The sequence below is a fragment of the Centroberyx gerrardi genome, chromosome 2 (genome assembly GCF_048128805.1).
Source record: "Centroberyx gerrardi isolate f3 chromosome 2, fCenGer3.hap1.cur.20231027, whole genome shotgun sequence".
NCBI lineage: Eukaryota > Metazoa > Chordata > Actinopteri > Beryciformes > Berycidae > Centroberyx > Centroberyx gerrardi.
The window spans coordinates 7,339,260-7,350,628 of NC_135998.1; the positions used below are offsets into that span (position 1 = coordinate 7,339,260).

General features: G+C 40.5%; 1 protein-coding gene across 1 annotated transcript; it reads left to right on the plus strand.

Moving 5' to 3' along the window:
* Positions 1-9,128: 9,128 nt before the first annotated feature.
* On the plus strand, positions 9,129-9,741 carry LOC144542362 (heat shock protein 30-like). Its single transcript, XM_078288729.1, has one exon. It carries the CDS (start codon positions 9,132-9,134, stop codon positions 9,723-9,725), a length of 594 nt encoding a protein of 197 aa, XP_078144855.1. The 5' UTR covers positions 9,129-9,131; the 3' UTR covers positions 9,726-9,741.
* The last annotated feature ends 1,628 nt before the right edge of the window (positions 9,742-11,369 follow it).

Here is an 11,369-nt window from a genome sequence, read left to right on the forward strand (position 1 = left end):
GGCCGATTTGTCAGTCAAATAGGATCCATTCAGTCCGGGACGAGTGCTGCACACTCATTTAAGAAAAGGTACAATGTTGTATCTTTCGTTATCGGGGCTGCACCTTCTTGTCAATGAGGCAGTACCCTATCAAGGTTATATCCATTGTACCTTCTTTCTTAAAAGTTACATAATAAATGAAAGTGCGACTGATATAGGCCTACCTTACATGGTACTTTTGTCACCAGGACATTAGACAAAGTTACATCCATGGTACTTTTTTGTAACCCCAAAAGGTGCATATTTGTACCTTTTTATTATAGGGTACTAATAAAATAACAATGCTGTCACAGGGTTACAGGGTAACAAAACAAGAAGTCCGGGAATTAAGGGGTAACAATTTTGTAATTATGAGAGATTTAGAAGGTAGTTATGGTGTAACTATTTTTGTAATTACTGCATACTTGAAAAATAACAGGGTACAGGGTACAATAACGTAATTAGGGGGGACAAAACAAATGTTATCGGTGCTTGTTCCCTGTAGTTATGGATTAAGTACAAGGTGTGCGGGCTGTAAAATAAAGCAGTGCTTGTTCCCCTTTTGTTCACTGTAATTATAGGGTAAGTATTAGAATTATAGGGCATGCATTAGAAAGCGGCTTACTGGAGAGGTTGATGACATTGTAAATATGTTTGTACTTCATATGTGTATGCGAATCATTTTGATTATTAATGTTTTTGTTTTTTCCTTATATATATTGTATTATTGAATTGAGATTGTGAACCTACACCATGTGACTTACCCCAGGTGGCCTGACTGAACTAATTGTTTGGTCTATTTAAGATGGCGACTGTATACCTTTTTCAAGTCTGAAGAAGAGCAGTGTGCCTTAAACGTCACTTACTTTGTGGTGCCAATGAAGCAGCAAAAGGGAGCTACAGTGTGCGGACTTTCTTTTTCAGATATTTTACTAGTACTCCATAATTACAAACTAGTTATACCGTAATTAACAGGCTGTAATAATTTTATGTGGGTTTTTTTTTTTTTTTTTTTTTTTTTACAGAAAACTAGTGGTGTATTAAAAGCAAAATGTACTCTCAGTGAAAAAACAGCCACATTTAGAATAAATATTGATTATGTTGTTAGTAATAGAGGTATAGAAAATTTTAATGGCCAACATATATTTACTAATTCCATTACACTTTCACTGCTTTTGGCTACAGGTTACCCATAACCGCAGGAATAAAGGTGTGTTTTGAAGAAATGTGCAAAGACACTATAACAGTAGTGTGCAAATAAATGTATTCAAATAAAATGATTCAGTTCTGTAAAGTGGATAGAAAGATGACAGGAGTTCAGAAGTGGACTGCAGATGAGAGGGCAGTCAAGCAGGGCTTTGGCTCATCTCCTTCTGTTTGGCAGGTCTGTTGGAGTGGCGTCTCTGCTGTTCTAGCCATGCAACAGCCATGTTGTCAGCAGATTTCTTGTTCTTCCCCCAGAATATGCCGGATAGCCAAGAAACGAAGCCACACTTCTTCTTCTTTGGTTTTGTTGACAGGCTGTCTTTGGCACTGGAACTCTGAGGTCCTGTAGGTTTGACCAGTTGGACGGGTGAAAGTGTCTTTTCCAGGGTCAGACCGGACAGATCCTTGGTGTCCTTTAAAGTTTCAACCACAAGGCTTGGTGGAGCTTTGACCTCAACCTGGATGGCTGGAGCCTGGGACTCCTGAAGCAGGTTGGTTGATCCTTCCTTGAGCAGGTGAATCAGGGTGTATTCAGCAAGAGAGACAGGGAGAACCTCCTCTGAGGTGGAGTTATTGTCACGTCCAGCAGAGAGGACAGTGACTTCTGTTCCCTCACAACATTCAGGTTGATGCAGGACAGTGACAGCGCTTCCAGCAGCGGCCTCAATCTGTGCACAAGAGTTGATGGTTTCCCTCTTGATGATAAAAGGACATTGTTCGTCCTCCTTCTCCAAGTCCTGGAGGAACAGCATCAGTTTAGAATCAGCTCTGACGATTGGCTCCCATTCATCAAGATGATCTTGAGTAGGGCCATGATGTGCAGCGCAGGCAGCCATACATGTAGAACTCGCTGATGAGGAAGCAGAGATGTGCTTTTCATCAAGTTCCTCCTCCTCCAGGAGGACTGAGAGGAACTGCATCAGTTGAGAATCAGTGCAGACTACTGGTTCCCATTTGTCAAGTTGGTCCAGAGTCGGCACATATTGTGGGGAGCAGTCAACTACAAATCTAGAGAGATGTAATGAAGCGTAGAGGAGCTCCTCACCAAATCCCTCCTTCTCCAAGTCAAAGTGGGATTTGACCAGTGGCTCCCACTCATCAAGGCAGCCCAGAGTGGATCCACAGGGTGAGAAGCAGTCAGCCACAAATCCAGATGTGTCACATGAGGGAGCATAGAAGTATCTCTTTCCAACTGCCTCCAGGTGGTAGTCATCGTCAAAACCAATCTCAACATGCTGAGCTGGGTGGATGGATGCTCCAGCATTACCTAACGCTGTGTCTTCAGTCATGAGAGGAGACTCTTTCTCTGTGGGAGGAAGGTCTCCTTTGTCCATATCCAAGAGAAGTTTGCATGCTGATGAAGCTGCACTGGCTATTGGTTCCCATATATTGAGGCTCTCAAATCCACAAGCAGGTTTGGAGGGGTGACCAACAGCAGACTGAGGTGAAAGGTCACAGTCGAGCTCAGGAGTCACTCCAGAGAAACTAGAGGCTTTAGCATAAAGATAATGCTCCTTCTTCAGGACTTTCGCAAACATGCAGTTGATGTTTTCATGGCGATTGTCATTAAGGGCATTGAGTTGAGCGACCATTTGTATGGATGCTGAAAGAAATGCAATAGCAACATCTTAATAATCAAATAACCATAAGGCCACCTGATGTACCTTCATTCAAGGTCAACATGCTTCATCATTCATCTTATGCTTTTCATCATAGTTTTGTTTCAAGAACAAATCTAACTGAATTTACAATGTAAATCAAACCAGTGCCTGAAATGGGCCGGTAGGCTACTCACCGGTACTGAGTACTGGCACTTCTGATTTTTGTCCACATGAGTACCCTTACTTCTTATTGCGTACCGGCATTTCAGATTTTTGTCCACATGAGTACCCTTACTTCTTAGTCCGTACCGGCACCTCCTGGTACGCCTTAGTTGAATGAAGAGAGTATCTCCGTATGAAAAAAGTACGCCATAGACTTGATAGGGCTTCATTTAAGCAGACAGCATCCTACAGACTGAAGGCAGCGCTCCGCTCACCCACGGTGAGTCAAACTGCAGCCGAAAACAAAGCTGCATAGATCAAGTGAAGAGGTGTCACTCTGGCATAAATTAAATAGCCTCTTGTAATTACGTGTTCTGCAATATTAAAACCATTCTACTGACGTTTTGCCCCGCAAAGGCAGATTGTAAAGAATATAATGGCTTACATTCTGATGCAGGACTTTGTGGGCAAAACGACAATGGAATGATATTGTGTAGAAAAAATAAATACGTTTATATTGTGAGCAGAGTGATGCCTCTTCACTTGATCTGATGGAGCAGAGCAGTCAGTGGAGCACAGGGCCGTTAAAGTGTCAATCATGAAGAAATTCATGGTAATCAAACGCCAATATGTCCAATCAACACTACTGGTCAGGTGCCAATAGAGAGAGAAAAGAAAATACAGGATGTGCAAGCACAAATGAAAGGTATGTTATTGCGCCAAGGAGGAATAAATGTACATAAAAAGTTACATAATGCTAGTTTTCTTATATCATGACTGTCAACAACAAAAGGTCAATATTGCTTTGTTGCCACTACCTCCAAAAAGCACAGACAGCTTTGTCCGTCAGTTATATAAAGACAATATTGGCCTCTGTCTATTTGCATCAGTCTTCTGTATGCTTGTAAGTATGAAATCTTTCTCTGATGTAATCTTTCTCTGATATTATTACGGCACTAACCCAGCACATTTTTCTGTGTTGATTTTTTTAAATGGCATGGTAGGTTAGGACTAGTTGTTTTGCAGCTAAACTGACTGCAGTCTTGTTTCATTTTCAGTTGGTTTTATTGTAGCATATATGCAATATTATATTTGTATGTAATGAAATGCATACAAAAATACATTTGAAGTGGGATATATTACCAAGATATGAGTATAAATATAAATATTTCCAAGACACATGCAATGCTCATGTCATGCAACTGCTGAATTAGGGTACTGGCACCTTTTTTGGTCCAATTCAGGCACTGAATCAAACTAAAGGAGAACTGGACACAAATGCAAATCCTTCAATGCAAACAACTAGTCCATCCTGACTGTCTGTCTCTTGTTTGTCTGTTCAGCAAAATCCTCTGTACTAATCTTTTCCTGTTGAATAATAAAATTATAAATACATGTGGCTTACCAAGATGGAAATCACTCTCCATGTTTTCCTTTCTAAAAGGTAGGTATTGTTGATGTTTTTCCAAATGAATGCAAACTAAACAATTCAAAGAGGACTGTTCTGTACAGTTAATGCAGCTAATTATTCAGAAATTTATGAATTGAGAAATTATTTTGTCTTTAAATTGAAAGGGGATCTTACTGGGAATGTACATAACCAGCAGGAGCGCTGTTTGTTGCCTTCCTTTGTTGTACCAAGTGTTCATACATAGAGGTGTATGAGGTTCTGGGTTAAATAAACACGTTTGTCTGTAAACCAGCATGTGTTGGATATCATTCTTTATCTGCTTTTTGTTTTTTGTGATATCTACATTATATTTTGGTATATATTTTTGGTTGCCTCTGGATAAACAAATGTGCAGTTCCTCTATCCATCAAACCTCAAAATTCAGATACTAATAGGAGGCAAAGCATAAGGCTAGCTCATTAGCCACATCAGGTATAAAGCCGCCTTGCTAGTATAGTATGTTGATAAATTTAGGCAAAGAGCACAGCATGGCATTCTGTTCTGCCCTCCAAAAGCAAACAGCAGTAACTTTTTAGGAGTCTTAAAGGTCAAAGGTTGAGTTTAGGATTCATGTCAACAGAAATTATACCCATAGTAGTTTTTAAATGATATACAGTCCACTTCTGCACCAATAAAATTTTTGTTTGGGCACGAATGAAACATTGGAAGTCCTTTTTCTCAGTTTCACTACTCACATAACTACTGCTATTTGGCTCTGTAGGTCAGTATTGGCTTAAAATCTTTATGCTCTTCTGTGATAAATAAACACTGTGTAATTTTATGCAACTTTTGTACTGGGTTATGCGCTGGCACCCAGGCTAACAATGTCTTCAGAAAGTATTCAACCCCCTTGACTTTTTCTGCATTTTAAGGTGCTGTAGCCTGAATTCAAGATGGATTAAATTGTCCAAAATAGGGATAGGGTTAGGGTTAGGGTTAGTAATGATGTTCCGTATCTCATCCCCTTAACATTAAAGACATCAGAACAAATGTGTTTGGTTAAATATTGTTTGAATTCAGTTTAGGGTAACATGTTAACATGCTGTGACATATGGTGAAGCTAGGAATTAAATATTGTGCAAGGACAACAAAGTCAAATTGGCGTGTAGCAAAAAGAAAAACATTGTACCGAGTCTTTGATACTCCACTTACAACAGACATGCTGGTCTGCATGAGGGAATTTAAAGAAAGACAGAAGAAGATGTGACTTCTCTGGCTATATTACATGTAAGGGGGAGAAAAATTAATCTATTTCTTATGTGAACCAGAAATAATAGATAATAATAATAGATCAGTAACTGATTGCACACCCGTTTCTCCTACCTAGCTGGACAAAGTCAGATTAAAACAGAGGAAGAGACAGGAGCCGAGTCTTCACTGCCCCCACTGGACACAGAGGGAAGTGCAGGAGCAGAGGGCCCAGGAGAAGACAGTAGAGGAAGAGACGGAGGAGGAGGAGAACGGGGAAATGGGGAGAGAAGAGCGTGGGACCCCAGGAGACGGATCTCCTCCTGGGACGGTGAAAGCTGCCACAGACAAACACAAGGACAGACCAAGGGCAGCCGGGAGTCCGTCGGTGAGTGTTTACAAGATTTCCAAGATTAGACTTTATAGCATAAATATCGTATTTAAGAAATTGAGTGCTTGAAAAAAGCAACTTATTGTCATACTTCTCTCTTCTCTTCTCGTCTCTTGTCATCTCTTTCTTGTCCTCTTCCCTTTTGTTGTCTTCTCTTCTCTTCTCTTCTCATTTTTTGTCCTCTCTCCTCTTTCTTGTCTTGTCTTCTCTTGTCTTTCTTGTCTTTTCTTTTCTTGTCTTCTCTTATCTTCTCTTGTCCTCTCTTGTCTTATCTTCTCTTCTCTTCTTTCTTGTCTTGTCTCCTCTATTTCACTATAAACTGTTTTATTGATTTTGTGCTAACAGGCAGCTGGTGGCTCCAGAGCGATGTGGCTGCGGAGAAACAGAAGTCTGGTTGAAGACCACAGGAGGAAAGTGGCTGAGCTGCTGAACACTAACAAGGAACTGGAGAGGCAGCGGCGAGGTGAAGCTGAGTTTTTATATAATGTTAACTGTAATAATACTATTTATTTACAAAGCACTTTACAAATAAACCTGCGAAGTACAAACAGTTAATAATAATGCTTTCTTCGCCTGCAAGTTTTATGTAGGTGTTGGGATGTAATATTACATTTACTGGGATAGATTGGTCAAATCATGGTTTTCATTGTCACCTCTTGTTTTAACTAGCTGTTAATAAATGAAAGAATTAATCTATATTACTTGATAGTTAATTTCATGAGATGTTCCCCATAAAGATTTGTTCAAGTTGCCAACATTTTTTTACATGACGATTTTGGACAAAACTTGTATGAATTTTCAACTTTATCTTCTACTACAAATACTACTTCTAATAAAATAACAATAAGTACCATAATCTGTTTTATATCTGTATTGTACCTGAGCTCCACTCTGCTCTTACACCTGCCTAGACGTTGCGGTGCATCTGGAGGAGCTGTGTGTTCACAGCAGCAGCATCAGGGAGGTGGAGAGGAGGCTGCTGGAGCTCAGGAACCAGGAGCAGAGAAACACACACCTGCTGGAAACACTGCTGGACCAGCTGCAACACCTGGAAACACAGTCAGTATCACACGCACACACATACATTGTGTAAAAGAGACCATATTTGGGTCCCTCATGTGTACAAACAAGTATTTAGTCTTACAAGACAGCTACAACCAGATGCATTTGCTATTCTATTCAATTCAGGGGAGAGCGGGTCATCAGCAGGCATAGGAATTCTCTCTCTCTCTCTCTCTCATATTATCTTATCCTTCATGCATTATTGCCATATACTCTCAACCAAAATAAAATTGATGAAGAAATTGCTCACAAAAAACAAGCAACTATCTTGTGAATAGCATATTGTGAGTAGCTGAATTGTTTTTATGACTGTCCCTCTCAGTGCCCTGCGCCTATCGTATCTCCAAAATGGCGGCTCGGAGCCGGCCATTCTGGCCAAGTTGCAGGAGCTGCTACATGAGGCTGTGCAGCTGGAAGGAAACGACCAACACCAGGAGGGAAACCCAGAGTCAGAGCCAGGATCAATGCAGACAAAGATGAAAGCAAACGTAACAAGCTGACTGGCTCAGACACTTGTAGCTCGAACAGCCTCGCTGTCACTCATCTGCATTTACTTGCATCGAATGCGACCACTGTAACACCTTGGAGGCAAGAAGCATCTGATCAAAAACTCTGACTATGCCTTCTTCCTTGAGTATATGCAAAACAGATATATGTGAAAAATACATATGTTAAAGTTTTGATTCATTGTTGAAATAAACTGAGACCGACTTAGAAATGGAAAACTCCACCGTTCACCCTACTGCACAAATTCCAAAATAAGAGATACGTGGACAAAACAACCAACTCAATAAATAGCACTGTGTGATACAACATTATCGCCTTGTATATACTCTTATTTTGAAATTTGGTCTGTGTATGCTAGAAGCAGCATCACATGGACACAGAGAACAGCGCTTGTGAATGGTTGATATGGACATGGAGTTTTCAGTTTTCCGAGACGTTTTAAGTTGATTTTTAACAATGAAATCAAACCTTTAAGTGTCTATTATATCAATCTATCTGTTTTGAATATTTTTGCAGCTAAGATTTCATCCAAGGTTTTTACATTGCTTGCGTCCAGACTCAATCTAGAAGTAAATGCAAATCAATACCAGTGACATCTTGTGGACGTTCAGGCTATCACACTTATAGACTATATGGACTCCTCTACCCTGATATCGAGACACACACACAGACTCTCTCTCTCTCTCCCTCTCTTTGTATGTCTCTCTCTCAAGGAAGACGGGCCCATGTGTCCAGCATGCTGGCAGCTGTTCAGATGGGGAACCAGAGACTAGAAGAGGAGATTCTAAGGATCCAGCTAAGGAGGAGGGCGAGGATGGACGCACACACATTACAGTACTGTCTCTCTCACTCTCACACTCACACACACTTCCATTACCACTCCAGGTAATTTTACCATACAGAAAATGCCAATATGTTCGACTATTGTTACACCAAGAAAATTACTGCAACTTTTTATTTCCACAACTACAACTTTTTAGTTCTGATGCCCCTCACCTTATACATGTTGTAGTGTGTGGTCATTTCATCTGGTTTAACTTGATTGATGTTTATGCTCCACTTTTAGATTAATTCACCAATTCATCCTGACACTTCCTCACACAAACACACACAACACAAATTCTGGTACTGACATGATTAAATTATTTCTGAGGATTGTGAAAGAAATAACTAAGAGAAACATTTCCCATCAATAGAAAATGAATTAATGTTTCAATATATTACTTAGGCTAAATGATTTTCAATTTACCCCAACCAAGATTCTGTTAAATGTCTCCATTCTATGGCTTTAATCCTCATCCAGAGTGCAGCATTAGTGACATCTAGCGTTGAATTCTGGGAAAGACAGGAAGCTTCCCGAAAGGTCTGGAGCGGTGCAGTGACGTCACCACCTGTGAGTGACAGCTCCGCCCGGTGGAGAAACTTCCTGAAAACGCTGGAGCTCCTGCAGGCAGAAGAGAAAAGCCGGGACCATCCCACTGCTGAGACAGAGAGCAACACACACTGTAACAGAGCTTCATCTCACAACACTGAACATACACTGAAGATGCTGTGCTCACATGGACTCCAGTCTGCCCTCGGCCTGTTCACACACTTCTACTGGCCTGTACGCAGTCTGTGGCCTCAGGTTGAACCTCTTCTCCTGCAGAGAAACATACAGGAGCTGCACAGCAGGCTGGAGCTGATGGACAAACTTCAACACAAGATCCTGGAGGAGATGGAGCCGGTCCCAGCCTCTGTGACCATCCAACCAGTCTCCTACCAGCTGGAGAAAGAGGGGAAGCCCTTCGCCCTGACCCTGGACACTGAAAACTTTTCCCCAGAGGAGCTGTGTGTCCAGCAGGTGGGCAGGAGGCTGAGAGTCAGCGGGAAGACAGAGAAGAAGCAGGAGGACGGGAAAGGCTGCTACTCTTACAGACGGCAGGAGTTCAGACGGGAGTTTGATCTGCCTGAAGGGCTGAATCCTGAAGCCGTCAGCTGCTGCCTGGCTCCGGACGGGAAGCTCCACATCCAGGCGGCAAAACCTCCAGAGAGAGAGCTGAGTATCAAGAGGAGCTTGGAGGAGGAGAGACAGACAGAAGGCAGCAGCTCAGAGACAGACAGCAGCACACAGGACACTACTGACAAGACACTGATCTGACCACTGGTGTGCAAACTTATATCTCACAAATAACTGTTAAACATTGACCACATATACCACATATTTACAATTGAACTATTTTCTTCTTGTGTATTTTATTATTTGGGGCAAATTATTTCTTTGTAGGTCAAAAAAATAAGTAGAAAAGCGTCAGAAAGCTTCACCTTACAGGACTGAATCATCCTGATATTATAAGACTTTATTTGAAGTATCTACCACTTCTCATTCTCTAGCTGGATTTTTACAGTATGGATCATATCGTCTACTAATACAGTATAGGTACTGGGTTGGAATCAAGTTATAGTTTTCATTGCCACTTCTTGTTTTTATCCTGGACCTTAACAAACTGGAAGATGATTAAATAGTGAAATGAATGGCTGTGATTTTCACTAAATATTCAATTTTCTTAAACTGTCATGATTCCCACAACTTTCACACTACATCCACATATTAGATATCAAACTGTTCAGCTACTTCTTCTGCCACTCACAATGTCTAACTCATAGCTTTTATACTTTTTGAGTTAGGGATGTTTGTTCAACACTAGTGCAAAACTGTGTTTTACAGTACTTTTCTCTCCTTTGAACAGCCTTGTCTTGTACACTTTTCTAAACTGTGACTATTCCCACAATTTTCACACTACAGACATATATTTTACATCAAAGTCTTTGGCTATTCCTTCTGTCACTCACAATGTAAATATCTAAGTGATAGCACTTGTAGTTTTTGAGTTAGGGACGTTTGTTCAACACTACTGCTTTACAGTAATTTTGACTACTTTAAACAGCTTTTTCTTTTTACACTTGCAGTATTTAAACTGTAGTACTTCCCAGAATTTTCACACTACATACATATATTATATATCAAACTCTTCACATACTTCTTATCTCTCTCACAATGTAAATATCTAAGTGATGGGATTTGTAGATGAGATATGGATGTTTGTTTGACACCAGTGCTTTTCCGTGTGTGCCTTTTTTGAACAGATTTTGTCATTTAACCTTCAATCACTTCCACAACTTTAACATTACATACATATGTTCTATATTAAACTCTTCAGCTACTTCTGCTCTCACTCACAATGTAAATATATAAGCAATATGATGTATAGTTTTTGAGTTATTAACGTTTGTTCGACACTAGGGCTCCACTCTGTCACACTACTTTCTGTTCCACTGCTGCTGTCTTACACATGCAGCTCTTCTCCACTTGCCCTTTTTTCACTCTTCTCCATTTTAACATGTCTTTTACATATTTTCATACTTGTCACTTCCTTACTTTCAGTTTTATTCTACTCAAAATATACCTTATACTCAACATTTGTACTCCCTATACCTTCATGCTTTTACACTTAAGCCTTCCTAAATATTTTCTTCCTGCTGATCGGCTGCTTACACTGGCTCCACTACCTCTCTCTCTCTGTCTCTGTCTCTCTTCTCTCTCTTTCTCGCTCACGTTGTTGGGAGACTTTATACTTCTAATACTTCTACTACTACTACTTCTACTACTACAGCCACTTCTACTACTACAGCTACTTCTAGTACTACAGATACTTCTAGTACTACAGATACTTCTACTACTACAGCTACTACTGCTACTACAGCTTACTACTACTAAATACTTTTCATTCTCTTTCTCTCTCTC